General features: G+C 38.2%; 1 protein-coding gene across 9 annotated transcripts in view; it reads right to left on the bottom strand.

Annotated features, from left to right (window-relative positions):
* COL16A1 (collagen type XVI alpha 1 chain) overlaps positions 1 to 22,065 on the bottom strand; it is a 178,651-nt gene that overhangs the window by 13,435 nt on the left and 143,151 nt on the right. The window contains exons 35-54 of one of the 9 annotated variants that reach the window (XM_063456263.1): positions 20,217 to 20,252; positions 20,001 to 20,054; positions 17,361 to 17,429; positions 16,454 to 16,507; positions 16,212 to 16,238; positions 14,262 to 14,327; positions 14,143 to 14,187; positions 11,424 to 11,477; positions 10,431 to 10,484; positions 10,131 to 10,169; positions 9,847 to 9,957; positions 9,212 to 9,235; positions 8,539 to 8,619; positions 8,408 to 8,452; positions 7,842 to 7,886; positions 4,156 to 4,209; positions 2,135 to 2,188; positions 2,004 to 2,057; positions 1,586 to 1,630; positions 1,448 to 1,501 (exon numbers count right to left, since the gene is read on the bottom strand). In XM_063456263.1, coding sequence (XP_063312333.1) covers positions 1,448 to 1,501; positions 1,586 to 1,630; positions 2,004 to 2,057; positions 2,135 to 2,188; positions 4,156 to 4,209; positions 7,842 to 7,886; positions 8,408 to 8,452; positions 8,539 to 8,619; positions 9,212 to 9,235; positions 9,847 to 9,957; positions 10,131 to 10,169; positions 10,431 to 10,484; positions 11,424 to 11,477; positions 14,143 to 14,187; positions 14,262 to 14,327; positions 16,212 to 16,238; positions 16,454 to 16,507; positions 17,361 to 17,429; positions 20,001 to 20,054; positions 20,217 to 20,252 — 1,065 coding nt within the window. The remainder of the gene's footprint in view (positions 1 to 1,447; positions 1,502 to 1,585; positions 1,631 to 2,003; positions 2,058 to 2,134; positions 2,189 to 4,155; positions 4,210 to 7,841; positions 7,887 to 8,407; positions 8,453 to 8,538; positions 8,620 to 9,211; positions 9,236 to 9,846; positions 9,958 to 10,130; positions 10,170 to 10,430; positions 10,485 to 11,423; positions 11,478 to 14,142; positions 14,188 to 14,261; positions 14,328 to 16,211; positions 16,239 to 16,453; positions 16,508 to 17,360; positions 17,430 to 20,000; positions 20,055 to 20,216; positions 20,253 to 22,065) is intronic. The other 8 variants (XM_063456273.1, XM_063456317.1, XM_063456291.1 and 5 more) reach the window with 8 other exon arrangements.

Below are 22,065 nucleotides of genomic sequence, written 5' to 3'. Positions count from 1 at the left end.
GGGGAGCTGAGGAGGATGTTGTTGCAAGTGGATGACCATAGCAGGAGGATTAAGGAGCCGGGAACCCAAGGTACAATAAGCTTTATGGGTGAGCACCCTCACAAGCTCACTATGACTTGGGGGAGGCATTGGCAGTGGCCAGTTCATCATAAAGACACTCATCCTCATCTGAGATCATCCCAACAGAAGATCCAGTACAGTAACTCTCATAGAGAAGATTTGGGGACCTACTGGCATATGCACTCTATCTCAGCCAATCAGATGTTTATTTCTGAAATCAGTGGTTCTTTATGGAAAACAGTCAAAGCATTCAGTGTTGCAGAATGTGAAGACTGTCAATAATTTAATATCTTCATGAGGACCTCTTGTGGTTGTCTGATTGGTAGCCTTTAAGGCACACTTAGTGACAAATAAAGACATTGCCGTTTCTCACAAATGGCAATTCTTAAATTTTCAGACAGAAGGGATAGGATTTTTGCATTAAAACAACTACATTAAGTGGTAGTGATTTTGGTGCTTAGAGCATCCCTATAATAATGATAATAACAATAATAGTTTGCAGGTACAGAGACTATTGATTACTTTTTGCTCCCTGGTCCTGTTATTCTGAATTTATAAATCACATAGACAAACAGCAGCTTTAATAATATTTTCTAAAAGCAATATATGTGTTTGTTCTATAAAAATACAGAGTACATGTACTTATTAATTGTTGCTAGTGTGTGCACTTCTTTGTGTCTTGCTCCTTAATTTATATGAATAGTATGATCATTTGTATCATCTGTCAATAAAGGCCACTGCCACAATGTGTAATCTTTAGTGGAAGGAGCATTAAAATGCAGCAGGTAGCTGGAGAAATAAAACATGGTACAGATAGAGAATAAGCAGATACATAGTTAAGATAGCCAAAATTTAGGTCAGGCAGCACAGGTTCATAAGCGATAAAACAGGCAGAGGTAGACAACAATGTATGTTCTGAATATTGTAGTGCACACACCACAATGAGCACAGTACACCTGAGTGAAGAGGGCTAGGAGACATGCTGTTACATATGGGACAAGGGGCAACATTTGTATAAGTCATCCCTGGGCTCCTGAAACATCACCCTTTTTGTACTGCTAATTGCCCTTTTAAGAGAGCTGTCCCGGCACATGCACACCTAAGGAGGCTGGGTCCCGCTGTGACTCCACACATACCACTGGAGAAGCTCGTGGTGCCATTACTGCAGCAAGCTCGCAACCAATTTATGGTGCCAAACAGGTTCGGCTAAATCACCCTCGCAGATGCATGCTGGAAGTTTGCAAAAAGCTGGGGGATGAGTGGGGACCTGACACAATGTGTACTGTTTATGAAATTTGGTGTACAAATTGTGAGATATAATTAATCTATAATGAAACCCTCCATAACCTTGTTTTCAGTGGTTAATACATTTGTTTCAGATGCTCACCTGATCACCTTTCTCTCCAGAACTACCTGTGAGTCCACGTTCCCCTCTTGGACCCTGTAGATGCAAATGGAAGAGTCAGACAGTATTGAGGAAACAAAGTAAATACTTAGTGAGATCAGAGTGTTTGTGTTTGCTTACCGAAGGGCCAGCAGGGCCAGGGATACCAGGAATACCAGGTGGGCCCTGAATGGGTAAAAAGAGGGCAATTAAAGTAGAGAGCATCTAACGAAGGTTGGAATTGATCGATACATCCTAATGACCAGCAATGCAACCTGACTGTAAAAGTGCAAAATAAAATAGTGAAAAGTAAAATAGTTCCACAAAATTGCTATATAAAACTTTGTTATTTTGGTCCAATGAACATGGGATGTAGTCCAACATCATAATGAAAGTCTTCAATCAGCTAAAATATTGTGGCATGGACATCATGGTACAATAACATTTATGGTGGGCAGTTCCTCAAACAACTGTTATACACACACTGTTATGCAAAGAAAACTGCGCTAATAATTAGTGTTAGCCCTTGGCACATTTTATTACACAAAAGTCTGCTCACCGATTCTCCTTTCTCTCCTGATGGTCCAGTGTATCCTCTTTCTCCTTTAAGGCCCTGTAATAAAAACATGGTTTAAAATAGTCAATCAAAAGTCAATCATCAGAAAGTACCAACCATTATGAACTACTTACTGGAAGTCCTGGGGGACCCATTGCACCAGGGTAACCAGGAAGACCAGGAGGTCCCTAAGTATGAAAAAGACAAAGGAAAATCCATGTGTGAAAACTGTTCCATATTTTCATAACATGTTTCAGTTAATAAAACTCACTTCCCAACCTATTTATATATTCCCATTCAATAAGGTCCATGAAGAAAACTACACATTCATACGTGCGTAACAATTCAAGTAATTACACCAGAGATCTGCCCCAGTAGGTGCAGAGCAAATGCATCATGAGATGCACACTGATCAGAGACATACCTAGCTTACCTGGCACCTGGGGCAAAAATTTATATTGACAGCGCAAACTGTATATATATTTTTTTCTGCTGGACTCACTCTGTGCACTGAATACACAGCTTCCTGCAGCTCTATACTGGTGTTATGTTCACTCTCGCCTGCAGCTCAGGCTAGCGTTCACTCTCGCCTGCAGCTCAGGCTAGCGTTCACTCTCGCCTGCAGCTCAGGCTAGCGTTCACTCTCGCCTGCAGCTCAGGCTAGCGTTCACTCTCGCCTGCAGCTCAGGCTAGCGTTCACTCTCGCCTGCAGCTCAGGCTAGCGTTCACTCTCGCCTGCAGCTCAGGCTAGCGTTCACTCTGGCCTGCAGCTCAGGCTAGCGTTCACTCTCGCCTGCAGCTCAGGCTAGCGTTCACTCTCGCCTGCAGCTCAGGCTAGCGTTCACTCTCGCCTGCAGCTCAGGCTAGCGTTCACTCTCGCCTGCAGCTCAGGCTAGCGTTCACTCTCACCTGCAGCTCATGCTAGCGTTCACTCTCGCCTGCAGCTCAGGCTAGCATTCACTCTCGCCTGCAGCTCAGGCTAGCATTCACTCTCGCCTGCAGCTCAGGCTAGCGTTCACTCTCAGAACGCACTTTTGTGTGGCATCTGCCATTGGAAGGCAGTTGCCCAATCCGGCAATGTCAGGTGTTATCAAAATAAAAAGTATTTAATTCTGTGAGCTTTGAAACTGCTGTTTTGTGAATGAGTGAATGCAATGGATCTTAAATGTTGTATGAATTTGCCTCGGTAGCTCTCAATGCATGTTCAGGTGAGTGCAGCCATCTTGGTTTCAAATGTACCCACCTTCTGTCTGTCACAAGGATTGGACAACCCCCACCACCCTGGGGTTAATAGATTGATACTGAATTGCGTGTTCTTAGGACTTTCAGCAAGGCTGGCATGCCCCCCTTTATGACAAACCCTGTCCTCTTTAGGTGGGTATCTTCATTAATTTTATCACAGACCCTACCCTGTCGCAAATCACAGTCTACTTATGTTGAGAGATAGGTTTGCATTGTCCCTTTATTCCAGGTTTTACAACTGTTTGAAATTTGGATGCTTTCATTTTATAAAGAGAAGCAGAAACATTATTTCATGATCCAAAAATACGTTTTTATACTTATTTACATCAATCTATCTGAATACCCAACCTTAAGAAGAATCATTTGGTGCATGTGAAAAATGCATAGTTTTAAATGTTTCAACGATAATTAGAAATACTTATCTTACATGTGGTAATTCTATATTTGCAACTTTGGTAAGTTCACGGCTAAACCAAGTGAAGGACAGAATGAGCATAGGGAGATTTGCACTACTGGCTATGTGCTATGACGCAGAATGGCCATGTGATCCACATGCACAGGGCTAATATACCTTGGGCTTGCCTAGTACAGTTGTGAGTGTATTTAATCATGTTGGAATGGTTGAGGAAGGTCCTGATATGAGGACTGTCTCACCAAATTTAGCACTGACGGCAAGTATGTAATGATATATAGTCTACAAATACACACATCTTTCATGCCATTATAAAAGTCACTCTAGTTTATAGAAAACCAGGCTAATCTAGCAACAGCCAGCCATGTCCTGTTTTAGCAGTTGACTGCACACAATTTTGAGGTTAGAACAGATAAGAATATGGTAGAGATTCTTTTAATGTAGGATCATACTAGTCGTCACCAAACTGTAATTCTAATGCCTAACCAGCTTATAGCTTACCAATTCTCCCTTATCTCCAGGAGGTCCAGCTAGTCCTCGTTCACCCTGCATGCCCTTGGAACATAATAAAAAGAGCGTTAGGGTCAGAGTTCTACTTACATGCAGTGTGACATCTAGTCCCACTTACCCTTATAGCACCTAATTCTCTTGATGGAGCAGACAGACATACTCACCCCACTAGTTGAAATTAATAAAAAGTTGAAGGCTTCCTTAGACAAGATAAAACTTGTGTTCTTACAATTTTTATTTATAGTGAAAGCACATCAATTTCAAGATTTAAAGGGGAAGTACCACCCAAAAATTTCAAACATACTGTTTTATTTTATTAAACTGAAAATTATGGAGAATTGCTAATAGAATTCACATTTTAGATCAAATAGAATTTTCTTGAACTTTTTTTCCTTTCATTTTAGCTGTTTTGAACTAAAACATAAAATTTTCTGGTATAATCCCCACAATTCCTAGTTTAGAGAATAAACTACATAGTAGGTTATTGTGGGGTGAATAAAGCAAGTACATTAATTTTTCTTGCAGTTCCTTTCACAGCCTGCAATTGTGCTAGCGCTTTTATAATCTGCAGCAGGGCTAGGCAACCTGCGGCACTCCAGATGTTGTGGACTTCATCCCCATAATGCTCTCAAAGCCATAATGCTGGCAAAGAATCAATGGAGGATGTAGTTCACAATATCTGAGAGGTTGTCTACCCCTGATATACAGGATACATTAGATGGCAGCCAAAAATGGAAAGGCAGAAAGAGGTATGGTGCCCGAAACTTTTCTGCAAAAGATATTATTTAGTAAGAGTAATATTGAGGATGTTGTTATAATAAGTGACACATAATCCTTCAAGAAGTTTGTGAATTTAAATTTTTTCTTTGATAAATACTGTATATCTTAACAAAGTACTTTGCACCTTTTGGATAGGTGACCAAATTTTCCTTTTTAACTGGAGGCAATTATAGAAAATCCATCTAACAGGACACCAGTATTTTGAATGCACCCATGCAATGTACAATATATAAATTTATATCTCCTTAGCTAAGTAGACATCACATTAACCTACCTTATGGCAGGGTCAGAGACACTGGTTTTCAGTATATTTATCATGTTAATAAACAGTCAATAAGCAATTGACACAGAACAATGTGTTGATTAGAGTCACAAAATGATGCCAGTACTCTGACCCATAAGGACAGAGATTCCATTGCTTTATAAATAAATGTCTTCATTTTAATCACAATTGCAGGACTTGCTTGTTTTACTGCAAGAAGTATACAAAACACAAAAAATGCAGAGGCAGGAAGTGATGCGTTAGATGTGTCCCACAGAAAGTTAAAAAGCTAAACTGTACAACCCAAAAATCGCATAACACACCACAGGGTGAGGCATGAGTTAGGCACACGTGATTTTGTGAAAAGCTGAAATAATAGTAACAGTGAAAGAGGGATATGTATCAGGCTGCACTAAGGCCAAGTCACTTGAAAAGAAGCCAACACAATAATTAAATGTAACACTTCTACCCTTAGTTTCAAATAGTCTTAAAAATAAAATATTCAGCTGAATCACCCTTTGCACAGGTTCTAATATTTTTATCAGATCATCAGTTTACGCGCATGCAGGGGGCTTAACCAGTTTTACATCAGATGTGATGGAGGCCAATTTTTTTGCAAAGTTTGAAGGTGATATCTCGTAGGAAAAAAAATTATTTCTTGAAAAAACAGCAAATATAAGATGTTTGGTATTTGTTTTGTTGCATTTTTCCAAGATTTACTAAACTAGTGAACTGTAAAATCCCAGGAGAGATGTGCTAAGCACTGATGAGACCTAGCACAGTCTCTGTGGGAGGTAATGCGTTTGTTTCCTTAACAACACTCTGCTTGATACAAACCCCTGAGATGGAAAATAGAAAACACACCAATTTGAGCAAGGATGAAGGGAGCCCGGTCACCAAAGACAAAAGCAACATTGCTAGGTGATGTGACGTGGGACACATTGAGGACACGTAATTTTGACTAGGACAAGGGACACGTGAGGACACATTGCTGATCACAGATTAGGAAGAGGTACAACATAGGACACAGTAGTTGAAAGAAAATAAGATTTAGAGCCTTGTCTTTTTTATCTGTATTATTGGTACTCATATCATCTCAACCTCTCTTGTTTTTGCTTGACAGTCAATCATTTCCTGGGGTTCCTATCTATTTCTCCTGTTTTGGAAACCTAATTATAATTTACTGAAAATATATTTTTTTAGATGTACATATTGTGCCTCTTACTAGCTGTAAAGAATTTATACAATAAGTTGGGCTTTTTTGTATTACAGTGAACATCAGTTCAATCAATAATATAAAAGCTACACTTGGTTATGCGGGAAGAATAAAAGTTATCGGATTACTCTAAACACCATAACCGTTTCAACTTGCTGAAGTGGTTATGGTGCAAGAACAGATCTGCCAGAACTTAGATATTTAATTCTTAGATATTATTTATTCATTAACAGGAGCTCCACCTCCATCTCCTGACAATCAGTCACAAATGTTGTTTCTGGCTCTATCAATTTTATCCACATTTTCCTGTGAGATGAGCTGCAAAGTGCAGATCTGGCCAGAGCTTGAAATAGCAAAAAGCAATAAACTTTGAACCAGGCTATATGACTGCTTTCACTAAGCAGAGTTGTTCTACTCACCCAAAGTGATAGATAAAAATGCTCCTGGATACAATCCATAAAAACCCTCTTTTTAAAAGTTTATGTGATAAGCGTGTCATCCTGGTGTTGGCAGATTACCCACACTCAGTTTATCAGTGTACCAAGGGAATCCTTCAGCCAAATACATGCACCCTGGGTCAGACAGTTTTCGAAAACACAGGTAGCCGCAGTGACATTATCAGACCGACTAACTGGCAAATGAAAACACTGTCTTGCCCAAGGTGTCTGTATATGGCTGAATGATCCGGTCATATACTAAAGGTAGGGATGTGGTTTTCTCATTTTTTTCATATACTTCATTTAACACAGAATCTATTTCCTTTCAAAATTTGATGACAGGGTCATTATATTAAGAAATAGGTGACCGTTGTTTTTCAACTGCATTTATTTTCAGTCATGTATGCATGTCATTCAGCTCAGAAATCTGGTCATCTTTATATAAGTCTGCATCAAGATATACTTTGATGACTCAATGGCCAAATTGAAGAGGTTATACTTCAAAACTACTTTATAACTAATGAAATGAATACAAAACAATAGCTAACATCCCCCAGCTACTTGGACTTTTTATAATTCCCAGTTGACTTGCTTGCAAAGTCCCTGCCGAAAGCTTTTTAGCTAAGAAGATAGTGAGTTGTTTGTTGAATCATACCTCTGATTTTTTTATATTGAAAAATACTAAGAACAATGTACTTTTATGTGTGGGTACATTAAACTTGGAACAATATGTCATGAAATGTAGGTGGGTACAAAAGTGGAAACTGCAAGAATACAAAGTTTAAGGAAATTTTCAAGACACAGTGGGTGAAAATGTGAATACACAAGGAGTGGTGGAGTTTGACATCACATGGGGTGTGACATGGGAAGTTAAGAGTTTATCTGCACAGTTGGTGAAGTTAAGTGGCAAATGAGATAAGGGGAGAAGGATTTATCATAGGGAAGCCAAAGCGAGCACAGGGGAAGGGGATTATATTCTTACAGATAATCCGGGGGAGCCAGGAGAGCCTGGGAAACCTGGGGGCCCCTGAGAGAAAAAATAGGGGTATCACAATCCAAGAGCCACTGCCATATTGAGAAGGAACAAGAAAACCCTAAATCCATGAAAGGGAGAATAGGTCAACATGACCCTTAAAAAAAATTAACATTCTTATTAATATTGTTAGAATTGTTAAATAATGTTATACATGGAAACATTCTACGAGCATCTTCTGATCCTAAAGAGGGCCAACATGACCTAAGAAGGCTATTTAAATAAAAACATTAATGGGAGAAAAATATTCAAAATTAATTCTTCGTGGTTATGACCTGTCAAATGATTGATGGAAGATAATGCAACAGTTACAAGTTATGCAGTGTAATCTGCTAATAAAGAAGAAGTATCTAGCTAGCAAAATCAATCCTAGCAACAGAATAAAGCAAATATAGATTTGCTGGATATAAAAAATACTCTACTGAAGAATTTAAATTTTGACTTTCTTGGCATTGACTATCTATAAATAGGTTATTCCCTATTGTAGATGTTCTTTTGGAAATATGAATACTTACAATGGCCCCTGGAGATCCAGGAATGCCTCGTGGACCTGGTGGACCCTGTAGAAAGGCACAGAGAAGTTGTCATAAAGGTCCGATAAGTTACATTCGTAAAATGCAGAACTGTGAGTGACCTGTGCATGTACCTCTTCTCCTTTTTGTCCAGGATATCCTGGTAAGCCAGGGTGCCCTGTGCCACCTTCACAGCTAGGATCTGGTTCATCTCCCTGAGAAAGGTGAATAACATGTATAATCAGAGGGAAATTAACTATATGGAAGTTACCATAGATTCTCTGGGTGTAAGAAGCCTCCACTATGGCACACAGCAGATGAAACTAAAAAGTAGAAAGCTGCTAGGACATACTAATACCAGGAAAAAACACACATGAAAATAGTAATACAATGATTAAATTAGAACAGGGTTAGCATACTATTTTAATGTGCAGATATATAGTATTACAGTATCTTTGATTGTTTCCTCCGGATCCCAACCTGTCATTTATTTTTTTTGACAATCTTTATTTTCCACAAAGTATTTCAAGTTTTCACAACATTCAAATTTCAATTTATATGTTTTGAACAGAATGGGAGATAATGATATGGAGTACAGGACACCATGGTAAACATAAGGCATAAACAAGGCATATGAAGCGCATGGTAGTTACATCATCTGTAATGAGTTCCAAACCTGTTGTACCTTTTCCCCAACCTGTCTTTAGTCAAGTTTATACAATGAGGGGAGGTGGGTTAAAAAACAAATTAGGAGTGAATCAAAATTAGCTGCTAACTAAAATTTGCTACCATTAGAGAAACACTCACCGCTTCATCCTTTTCAAATTTGCACTGTGGACAAAGAACAGTATGGATTATCACACATTCCAATTCGAAATCAACAGAATGTACTGACACTGACATAGTTTGCAGTGTTTTGTGGAGCTGACCAGACACTCTTTAGATATTCTAAATAAATTGTGCTGATTTTGTTTTGTTACAATATCAAACAAATATGTCAAAGTAGCTATTAATCTGATTCCCACACTTGCTGTTACACAGAATTATTAAGACAAATCAGTTGTACATAATGTTATTATTATTATTATTATTATTTTATTATTTATATAGCGCCAACAAATTCCGTAGCACTGTTATCACAATGCTACACGATCATGTCTTCCAGGTCAGCATTGTTTAAGTTACATCACAACTTCTTTCTTTTTTAAAGAAATAGTTCTGTGTTAAATGCTTCAAAACGACATAGTTCATTGTTATGTGCCTTACACAGCCCACTCATTGTGTTACACCCAGAAGTATGTACTTTACACAGCCCACTTGTACGGAGTTATTCACTAAAGTGAGAAAATGTATCTCAGATTTACATAACCCAGTCACAAATGCACACAATATGCTGTACACCTGGAACACAACATTACATCTCTAATTCATAATCTCCATACCCTCTCACAATCCTCTGGTCCAGGTATTCCAGGATGGCCTTGATCTCCTTTCTCTCCTTTCATGGCGATGGGGGATGGGTTCGGCCCACTGGCACAGTTCCCACAAATATTCTGTATGAAGCAGGTGAATATCAGATACACTAATTCACCCCCTTATAATTTGACTTTTCCAGTGTCCCAAGGGCTTTCCACTAGACACACAAGCTTCAAAGACAGGCCACTAGACCAATTAAACCTTCCTTTTGTCTCATAATTCTTTATGTCTCTCCCTATGACATCCTCACCTTCAGGATATCAATGTTTCTTTCTGCAGCCAGGGGTTCCTAGGGCAGATAGAGAGACAGAGAGAGAGAGTGGCTGTTAGAGAAGTTTTTGGACATGTTTCAGGACAACAATCAGACATACAGAACTGCACAGTGACCCTGCAAAGCAAATTGACAAGGTGGGGACACCATAAAAACCGACAGGGAAAGTGTGCACTTGTCACAACAGTTCTTCTGCCTTGGAACAACATTGGGTTGGGAGGACATGTAGAGACTGTTGCACTAACACACAGCAAAAGCACACCAGCACTCAATACCTACCAGTTCTCCTGGCACTCCAGGTGGTCCTGGCATACCTTTGAATCCAGGCAAACCCTACAGTCAAGGAAGACATCTGGGGCTAAAGCATCTGCTTGGGGATCTGTCCATCTACAGAGTGTATGTCTTGCACCCACATCCTATTAGCCCAACCCTGGCTGCAGTGCTACAAAGGCACACACTGAAGACTGAAGATATAAATAGGTAAGCTGCTTCCCTTTTCGTTAACACATGCTCTTTCCTTCTCTTTTCTCTAGCTTTCTAATATATACACCAACTCTCCCTTTGTATCCCAGCAGCCATTATTACCATGTAGAACAGTAGTTAAGCTTATAAAATTTTAAATGAAATAGATGTTTTCAATATGTGACATCATACTGTGCAGCGTTTTATGGAGTTCTCCTTCCTCTATGAATTTTCCACAAAGCTACTGATTTGCTTTGTAACACTCTAATAATCCTTCTATATGTTTCTATCTTATATTACACCACATTTTCCATTTCCTTTTGTTAGCCTGCAATTCTATCTTATTGCCCACCCATAGAATGTTCTGTAGAAAGATACAGACCTCTCCTGCAGCGCAAGGTTTATCACTTTTACAATATTACCCCTAGAAGTGGTCAGTGCAACTGTCTTTGGTGCCCTGGATCAAAAAGGTTCAGCAAATTAAACTCGCTCAGGAAAAAACAATTTCATGCCCAGTCTATAATAAACACAGGGAAGGCCTAATCATAAACATTACAGGCCACCATCTCCAGAACACAGGTAATGCAACAAGGCTGAAGCTGGTTTAGACAATGACTAAATAAGAAACCAGCTTCAGCCTCATGGTAATAAAGTGATGTGCATGATGCACTGACTGCTCACAAGCGCATCATTTGGATGATGAGTTACAGCTTATTAAAAGCTGACAGCATCAGGGTTATAATGTAATAGTGTTCTGAAGATGGGTGATTTTAGCCATAAATGACATCTAGAAATAAGAATACGGCTCACCTGATGACCGGGTAATCCAGGAGGCCCAGGAGGTCCTGGTGGTCCGGGGGGTCCCTGAAACAAGGGGTACCACCAGATTAAAGGAGGTCATGAGGGGTTTACTTTATATAAAAGTGAAAAAGAATGTACAGAGGTAGACAGGAAATCTCTCCAATGAATAGAAAGTTGTGGTGAGTTGACAATAGAATTCCGAGAAAAAGATATCAGTTAACATTCCTGTTTTGGTTTATATTTAGTCAGTTGTCATCTCACAAAAGATCACTATTACATGCAACATTATTCACACCTGTCCTCAGGACCCACCAACAGTCGTCTTAATAATGATCATTCTGATCAGGTGAGTCATTTAATGGCTCAGCCATCTTCATTGAGATACACATGACCCAGCAGATACATCAATATGTCCTGTTGGCAGGTCCTAGACAGGTCCAGGGTCTATACAGGCTGATTTGATAAAGTCAAATGATTTAAGAATAGATAGAAATCATGCAACAAAGGTAGCAAGAGCATGCAATGTGTTCTTTTGGTTTTTCATTTAATTTAAAATCCCCCAGTTTGCTTTTCGAAGCATGCATTTTCTTAGGGGGAAAAGTGATATGGATTCTTCAACATTTAAGTGAGCAACGTTAAAAAAAGTTTTGCTGTTAGCACAGTAACAACAGTTTTTTTTTTTTTTGGGTATTTAAAGATAATTTTAAAAAAATCTATTTTACACATACATATATAAATAGGCATCTAATATAAAAAATCCAGAAATGCCTATGTATCTGAGCAAACAAATATGGGGATTTAATTCCACCATATGATTATATCGTATTAAGCCCACCACTATGACACAGTACCCCATTATCGGTGGGTCCTACTCTAATTTTAAGATAGGAGACAAATTATATAGGGCTAAATGAACTAACGTGTATTGCTGAACTAACGTGTATTGCATTAATCTGCCGTAAGAGCATTGTATGTAAAACTGTATTTTTGTTTGTGTGTTGTTACTCTTAATCTGTATTTTGTATAAATGTTGGTCTCTACGGCAGCACCACGGCTGAGAAATGCATGTTCCAAGTGTGACACAAATTCCCCTTTTTATTAGGGGAATTTGATGGACTTTGGTGAGAAAATCACTATGATTTCTGACTATGGATGAGTTCATCCTGGTCATCAGCTGCTTTGTATGATCTTACACAGAGACCTGTTATGTATTCTTCTGAAAAAGCGGCATTGCAACTTTTGTCACAAGATTAAAGTAAGAGACTGACTGAACCAATCATTTACCGTGAGATACAGATCATGTACAAACATTTCAACAACAGGGTCCAATTCTTATCATTGTAAACTTTCCTGTGGTTTTCATGCTATCACTAGCAGCAGTGTTTTTAGTTATTTATAAAACGTGTATACAAATATTGCCAATTACCACATGGGAATCTGTAATGAAGAATATGGAATTCCTAATTTTAATGAGCAAATCTACAGCTAAAATGTTACTTAACATTAAATATTTACCATCACATATCCTCTGACTAGTTGTTAAAGTCCACATATGTAAGGATGTCCTCTGCAGGCAGATATATATGTTTTCCACAATGTCTAGCATCCAATCACATCCACTAGACAAGGCAGTATTACTCTTCATATAATACTACCTTTTAAGCTTTACATTTGCTGGGGATTTTGTCAGTATAATGCATTTTATTTGAACGCCTAACTTAAAGAGATCTTACGATTTACTTTTGAAAAGAAGGCTTAAAGGGACACTATAGTCACCTGAACAACTTTAGCTTAATGAAGCAGTGTTGGTGTATAGAACATGCCCCTACAGCCTCACTGCTCAATCCTCTGCCATTTAGGAGTTAAATCCCTTTGTTTATGAACCCTAGTCACACCTCCCTGCATGTGACTTGCACAGCCTTCCATAAACACTTCCTGTAAAGAGAGCCCTATTTAGGCTTTCTTTATTGCAAGTTCTGTTTAATTAAGATTTTCTTATCCCCTGCTATGTTAATAGCTTGCTAGACCCTGCAAGAGCCTCCTGTATGTGATTAAAGTTCAATTTAGAGATTGAGATACAATTATTTAAGGTAAATTACATCTGTTTGAAAGTGAAACCAGTTTTTTTTTTCATACAGGCTCTGTCAATCATTGCCAGGGGAGGTGTAGCTAGGGCTGCATAAACAGAAACAAAGTGATTTAGTGATAAACAGAAACAAAGTGATTTAAACAAAGTGATTAAGTGAATTGAGCAGTGAAATTGCAGGGGAATGATCTATACACTAAAACGGCTTTATTTAGCTAAAGTAATTTAGGTGACTATAGTTTTCCTTATGACTATAGTTTTTCCTCATGATAGATTGGGCCATGCATGACATCAAGTATCATCATGGACCTCTGTCTAATAGCTGGGCATTTGGGTCACCCTATAGTTAATCCTGCTTTGGTTGAAACTGACATGATTAAGCATGTTTGATACACATTGTAGAATTAATTTAACGCTGGGGAAGAAAGACATGTTTTGGATTTGGCACTTTCAAAATGGTAACCTAGGTAGGTGTTACAAAACTCAACCATGCTGTTTTCTGTTGTTTTAGTCTGCTTGTAATATGGAAATAATGTATCAGTGAAAATGTGAACTGTACAAAAATGAGGAGAAAAGAAAGGGAGGTGGAAAGCAGGCAAATAGGGATGAGCAAGGAAATGGAAATTAAACATAAAAAAAGACCTGCATCCCAAAAGGCCAGAACTCATTGTCCCTGTCTTGACCGTCCTACAACACAAACACAAGCCATGAAATAGGTAGCAAAGGCATTATATGCACCACCCAAGATGAGAAAAACCTACCATTCTTCCAAAAAGATCACCATCTATCCAAGGTCCAGGAGGGCAAGAACAAACTCCAGCTTCTCCCTAGATTGAGACAGATCCTACAGTTACACAACCCCACCACAGAGGCAAGCAGCTGTACATGACAGAATCATTTCCCCTGTTTAATGAGGGCTGATTTTATCTAATAGTGGTCAATTTAGGTTAGAGCCAGAAAAGGCTGATACAGCAATAAGGAGACATAGGTTATACTTAGAGAGGTGACTAGAATAAAAAAAAAGATCAATAAGGAGATTTCTTCTCTTAAGGATTAAGAGAAGGGAATATGTATTATTATTATTTATATAGCGCCAACATACTTCACATCGCTATACAGTTATAGAAAAGGGAGAGGGTGAAGATAACCCAGCTCAAATGACCTTACAATCTATGATGATTTGAGGTAGACATATATTGTTTGGCATCTTGCCCAAGGACGATTACTGGTGAGATGGTCTGACTGGTTCTAAGCAAGAGTTGTTACCACTGCTCTAACCATCAGATATGTATAATTATTTATTTTCAAATAGTTTTTATTGATAATTATTATACAACATAACAATATAATTGTAAAATGAACATGTTACATTAAAGAATAATCAAATGACAAATGTAATAAAATAAATAAAAAAATAATAAAAATAAAAAATAATGAGAAAAAAAAGGGATCCATCCATTTTGTCGATAATTAAAATAAGTGTATAATGATTTCTAATACAGTACATTAATAAAAATGAGCAGTTCACAGTCTGCTGTCTGCACATGGCCAATCTCCTTTCTCAATTCCTATTTCAATACATTCAAGCATAATAATGTGGCAAAATAGGAACATTTTGACAGAAGCTGACATTAAAACCAGGTCATATTGAAATGAAATTTCTATGAAAATGGCTACATGTGTAAGAAGAAGACAATGGCTGGCTTTCATGAAAAGCTCTGTTATCACATTTTATATGTAGTATTGATAATTTATCCAACATTCTTTGGACAGACTTCAACAGAGAGAGTTAAGTGAGAAAAATGCCAGTCAGAAGAGTGCAGCAACAATTGATTCTAGATATAAAAAGCATTATCGGGGAGCAGGGCTTTGTCGCTTCTTAAATGAGGAGCTAAAAGCAATGTTGTAGGAGACAAGATCTGGTGTGATGAAGGTGAGAGATAATACAGAGATGAGACATAAAAGATGGCTATATAGCACCTGGTGTGGTGGGTTAGATGAATAGTGTAGTTATTAATAGCACGAAAAACATTGTTACAGAATGAAGACTGAAGGAAGGTTTCAGATAGCTTAACTTGTAGGTAATAGTGTGGTATTCAAGGCAAATAGCCACAAAGAAGATGGCAACAAGGAACATTATTAAACTAAATAAAATACCCAGCTACACAAGGCAGTCTAGTTTTCAGATCTTCTTTTGCTATTTTCTGGTATTATGTTTCATTCTGACACTAGTAAATCACCCTAGCGCAAAGAAAAGAGCTAGGTTTCTGCAACTTTCATGTTTAGTTTTTGCTATTATAGATCCTACTAACAGCATATATATAATACAATGCAAAATCTCCTTGCACAGCATAGTTTTTCTTTTGTTTACAGAACCTATAATGAACATAACTTTTTCTATAAGTACAACTACAAGTCTATAGAAAGTAATGAATTTGTTCTTTATTGATTACATTAAGTGACCAGGTTCCCTACACTTATTTACATTGCACTTCTCAGAAGGATCACTTTGATGGTTAGAAACATAGCTCATAGACTAGTTTCCAGATAATGAGTCAACAATAAAGTTAGCGATAAAGTTCAGAGCAGGTTAACTATACAGTAAAGTTAAGGTAAGTATGGGTGTTCAAAACACCTATTTTCTCTCTTTGTATAGTTTGTAACGGATACTAAATCACTTTTTCTAAAGTTTAGTGGACCATGAGACTTACCTTGTCACCTTTGGGTCCTGAACCACCCTGCAAGAAAAGAGAGTTAAACATTATATTGTAGAGTAGAAATCTGGTGAGATGAGATGTGCAGTGTACCACCACTTGACTATGATGGCTAGAGGGTAGAAGTGATGGACGTAATATACTGTACAGTGAGCGAAGGTAGTGGTCGAGAAGGGTGTTGACTATATGTGGGCGATGAAAGTAATTAGCAGGTTGTAGGAAGAACTTTGATGACTTACTGTCTTGCCATCTAATCCTTGTATTCCTGGTTTACCTGGTGAACCATCACGTCCCTGTGAAGAGAATTTTATTGTGAATAGGTTGTTGATTAAGGTGTGTTACAATGCATACGTAGCCTATACTTCTAGGTCTAGTAGATATTCTTGATGGATATTTAGGTTTTCAACCTAAATAATTATCTAACCATGTAACTCTACTAGCATGAGGGACTAGGGTCATCAACACATCTATGGTAATTTTTCAGCACTTAATTATCACACATTAATTGACTTGTGGAAGTTATAGGGATTTAGTGAAACACAAGAACTCTGTATGTCTTATCTGGATTGTTCAGGTGTTTTGATCTTTATATGGTAATCTATCTGGAAAGTAAATATAATGATTTTATGGATCGAACAAAATAAAGTAAAGTAAATATTGCATGAAACAGGCATAATCATAATGCAGCACAGAGGCATGCTGCATATGTCAATTTTTTCTTAGAACCATCTGCACTATATGCGGATTTGTTCTTTTGTTTTACATGTTGCATCGTGTTACCAAGTTTTCTGCATTTCTATGTTTTATTAGGGGTAAGAGAATCCCTTGCATGTGATTTTATTGTTAGTGCTCCACTACTGTTATATAGGTTTAGCACTTAGTAACACTTGTGTTCATATGAGGAAAGAAAGTTATGATATAGTAGATCAGATATACTGGAAGACAGAAATCACAAACATTAGAGAGATGGGCTTTAAGAAGCAGCCATACTTAAGACTTTGAAAAGAACATGGATAAGAGGACAACTATAGGATTCAAGCAATGTTATAAAAAGACTAGATGAGGTATTAAGAAAAATAAATCCACATAAGATTGGTGGATGTGTAGAAATGGATAATGTTTTTGTGGGAACTATAGGTCACTCACCTGGGGTCCCATGACACCAATTCCAGGGTTTCCAGGTGGTCCAATTGCTCCTTTTTGTCCGATGTTTCCCTACAAAAGTAATATACTAGGTTAATATCTTACTGTAATTGCCAACCTCCTAATCTAATAAATCACATGCTAAATGAAAGACACTGGCGTGGGATATGACAGCATTATATAGAATGTAACATCGTATGTGAATAGTAGGTAAACTACAAACCAAAGAAAGTTGCACAAATATATGCCATAACTGGGCTGGTATGCACAGGAACAATAATTCTAGTTCTGATTTGTCCACATTATGAAACTCAGAACCACATTGACAGGTGGTGTTTTTTTAGGTAGAAACATATTGCAAGTGACATATATTTTGAGGATTGTCACATAAAGGAACACTCTGGGCACCATAACAACTTAATCAGAATGTAGTTTTAATGGTGCGAGTAGGACCCCACCTGATCGCTTTGCCCATCTCTTTCTATTACAGTCCTAGGCTTGAATCAAGAAGCTCTGGATAGGAATGCCTTTCAGTCACTCCATATTTACAAAATGGCTTGAGAACAAAGCTGTAATTTTCTTGTTTTATAAATGGGGAGCTACTGATATGCTGAAAGTGTCTGCTGACGCTCTCCGCCTATCAGCTCTGTCCCTGTCTAAGGCTTCTTGATTCAAACCTTGGACTGTGTTGAAAGGACTTGGGTATAGTGATTGGCTGTCCAATTCAACACTCTGGTGTTAAACTGTTTGTTAATTGTTTAACTCATTTAGGTAAGCAAATTAAGTTGTTCTGATCATTCTGACAAAGTTGTTATGGTGCCTGTAGTGTTTCTTTAATATTTCTTAGTATCAACTTGTACTGACTCAAAAAACATATTAAAGGGTTACTTTATTCCTTTGGAGCATCCCCAGCACCCATGACATTGGAAGCCCAGAAAAGAGTTATGGGCTGCCTAATGTCAATTCTACCCCTGGCAAACAATTCAAAATATCTCTGGATGGGCAGTTTTTCAAGCTGAAACGTTGCACATACAGATTCCTACCACCATAATCACTTCAAATTACTGAAGTCACTGGGCCATGGTAATTGGAGTAACCATTTAATTCAGTAGTTCAAGTTCTTCAATAATTTTCCCGGTGTTTAGCTGCACATTGAAGGTTTGCAACTAGTCAGAGATTGCATGTTTCTTGGATGCTGTAATACAAGCATGTCAAACACAAAGGCTAACACGGGCCAAATAAGGAAGTTTTAAGTTTACGTGGGCCCCCAAAAAACATAAACTTCAATTTTCATAGAAAAGTACAGTATAAAAAAATGTGCCTAACTGACACTGGATGTCCTCACGCTCGTAGGGCTTCAAAGTAAACAAAAGAGTGAATTTATTTTAAGGACACCTGCATTTGCATATAACCAATGTTTCAGTCCAACTACCTTGACATATTTGGAGAAGTTTGGAAATGGGACTGAAATGGTGAATATATGCTTTTGCCCAGCTGTAAAAAACACATGGCGTTAACTTGTTGATTTTGAAATCCTATGAGTGTGTTCTTCACTTTTGCTAAGATCATCAAACTTTATGATCCCAGCCAATACAATGCTATCCAATCAGACAGCATTGGGAGGCTATTGTGCATATGTGACAAAAAGCTGCACAGTCAATCAGCATCTCCATCTAATACACTACCCTCTCCCCCCATTCTAACACACTGCCCCCAAATCCAATACATTGCCCCCAAATCCAATACACTGCACCCTACCCCATTCTAATACACTGCCCACAAATCCAATAATACATTGCCTTCAAATCCAATACACTTCCCCACTCCCTGCACTCTAATACACTGCCCCTCCACCCAATCCAATACACTGCCCCTCCACCCAATCCAATACACTGCCCCTTAATCTAATACACTGCCCCCTCCTTCCACTCTAATACACTGCCCCGCCTCCCAATCTAATACACTGCCCCTTAATCTAATACACTGCCCCTCCTCCCTCCACTCTAATTGAATACACTCCCCCTCCTCTCGGCACTCTAATTTAATACACTGCCCTCCCTCCCCCAATTTAATACACTGCCCTCTCCCTAATTTAACACACTGCCCCACTCCCACCACTCTAATACACTGCCCTCCCCCCAATTTAACACACTACCTCCCTCTCCCACCACTTTAATACACTGCCACACTCCCTCCCCCAATTTAATACCCTGCCTCCCCCTTCCTCCCCCAAATTATATATACTGCCAAATTATTACACTGCTCCCTCTTCCAATTTAATACCCTTCCCCCTCCCTCGCTTAAATTAATACAATGCTCCCCCTCCCCTCAATTTAACACACTACACAGGAAGGTCCCCCAAGCCCCTCTTCCCCTCCCTTAAAATGAGCCGCCCGTCCTCCAATTCCAGCACTGCTCTCCTCTGCTCAAGCAGGTCAGACACTCCTCTGGCTCTGAGAGCAGGAGGGAAAGGGGAGTGGCTGGCCTGCGGGAGCATGCAATCGGCTGTGGGAGGGAAGACAAGAATCAGACAGGAAATATATTATAGGTGGGCCGCAAATATATCCATTGTGGACCGCATGCGGCCTGTGGGCAGCAAGTTTGACAGGCTTGCTGTAATACAATTACATTTGTAACTCTTACCTTTTCACCTTTTAGGCCAATCATCCCAGGTGGTCCTTGAGAACCTGGAGATCCCTATAATAAAAGTATAGGTAGAGTCACTATTAGATCTCTTGGTATCTAACCCCAATAATTTATATAATACTACATTTCTCTGCACAGAAATTAATCAGGGCTTAGATAGTTGTTTAAGGGCAAGCAGATTTTTGCTGATGTGACAGAGCCATAATTACTCACTGATTTCCCTGGCAGACCTGGTTCTCCGGTCTCACCCTGAAAAATAAATTGATAAAAAGTTAAACTGATGAATTTGTTGTTTAGCATGTATAATTGTGCTATTATGTGATAGGTGTGTAGAACACAGTCGTCACTATTTCTACCCATACCTGTGCTACTAAATGTGCTACTCTCTAGAGGCACATGGCTTTGCCGTTGCAGCAGCGATGGGATCGTTATTGTGAAATTGAAGTGATGCTATTAAGTAAACACTGCTTTTGCAGATAGTGTTAAGCATTTTTGTGTACAGCACGTGAGTTGACAACATGCTACTCTGTTTCAAATTCAACTTCTAAGTAAAAAAACAAGCTTAGACAATTAAACCTTTTTTTCAAATAATAATCTTGGGAAATTAAGGGCTAGTTGATCATCAAGAGATGGATTTTTAAAAAACTTTTTTTCATTTATAACTTTAAACCTTTCTTTTCCAATGGTCTACCAACATAAAGCAAATAAATAAATACACACATATATAAATATGAAATATATTTATAATTTATATAATCTATTTTATATCATTTACTTATTGTACAGAAGTTATAATTAAATATGTAGAATTAAATATATTCATTAATAATAAAAAAATCCAAAAATAAAACATCCACTATGTTATGGAACTAGAAGTACATACAAAGAGTAAAAATAAATAAATAATACAATTATATAACGTTAATGGGACACTATAGGGACCCAGACCACTTCATTTTAATAAAAATGGTCTGGGTGCCATGTCCATCTCGTTTTAACCATGCAAGTAAAACATTGCTGTTCTGCAGGACCAACAATATTAATGAATCTTCATTTGATATTTTATTTCTTTTGTAATCTCACATTGCCATATCTCAGACTTGATGCCCAGTTTAAGATATAGATGGAGTTTGGTTAAAAGTGCTATATTGGCACTTTAAGGGGAATTTAGAGAGTGCCAAGTGCGGCGTCACACAAGCGTCTGTTCTTTTCAAATTACATTAGGTGTCTGATATACTTTTCATTGAATTCTCTCTGAAATATCTGCTCCTTTCAGGTGCCAGATGTATATTAGGAATATATAGAATATTACTCCAGGCAATGCCTTTCTATCATACATAAGATAGTGAAATATGTAGCAGTGACACTTCAAATGCATGAAAAATGATCAATTCACAGGAATGTATGAATGTTTAATGTATCTTGTCCAAATTTGGTATCTGTGAGTTATCTTGTAATTGGTAGTTTTGTACTGTTATCATTTTCACATAATCCCTCATTTTCAGTCTTTGGTTCTGTTGGTATCCAGGAGCAAAAATTAAAAACAAGCTTTATTTATAACTGTAAAACAATTAAGGTTTATCATGAAACCACTAACACGTTTCATCTTATGTACAGGCTTTTTCAAAGTTTTTTTCACACTTTGAAAAAGCCTCTACATAAGGTGAAACGCGTTAGGGGTTTTATTACTACATACTGCAAGTGTGGAGTCAGCCAACAGCTTCCTCTCAATCCTTTTTCTGACCAATCTTCAATTTCTACTTAAAATGGATAGGCTTCTCACTTAAACCAACAGAGAACACAGAACTCATGGTCTAAAAATTCTTTCAAATTTTGAGAATCTACATGAAAACTTTAGACCCCTCATTTCATTACATAGTAAAATACATGGAAACATAGAATGTGACGGCAGATAAGAACCATTCGGCCCATCTAGTCTGCCCAATTCCCTAAATACTTTCATTAGTCCCTGGCCTTATTTTATATCTAGGAGAGCCTTATGCCTACCCACGCATGCTTAAAGGGACACTCCAGGCACCCAGACCAATTCTGCCCATTAGAG

The sequence above is a fragment of the Pelobates fuscus genome, chromosome 1 (assembly GCF_036172605.1).
Source record: "Pelobates fuscus isolate aPelFus1 chromosome 1, aPelFus1.pri, whole genome shotgun sequence".
Classification (NCBI taxonomy): Eukaryota; Metazoa; Chordata; class Amphibia; order Anura; family Pelobatidae; genus Pelobates; species Pelobates fuscus.
The sequence above is the reverse complement of the archived record's forward strand: the minus strand, read 5'-3'. Positions and strand labels throughout refer to the sequence as shown.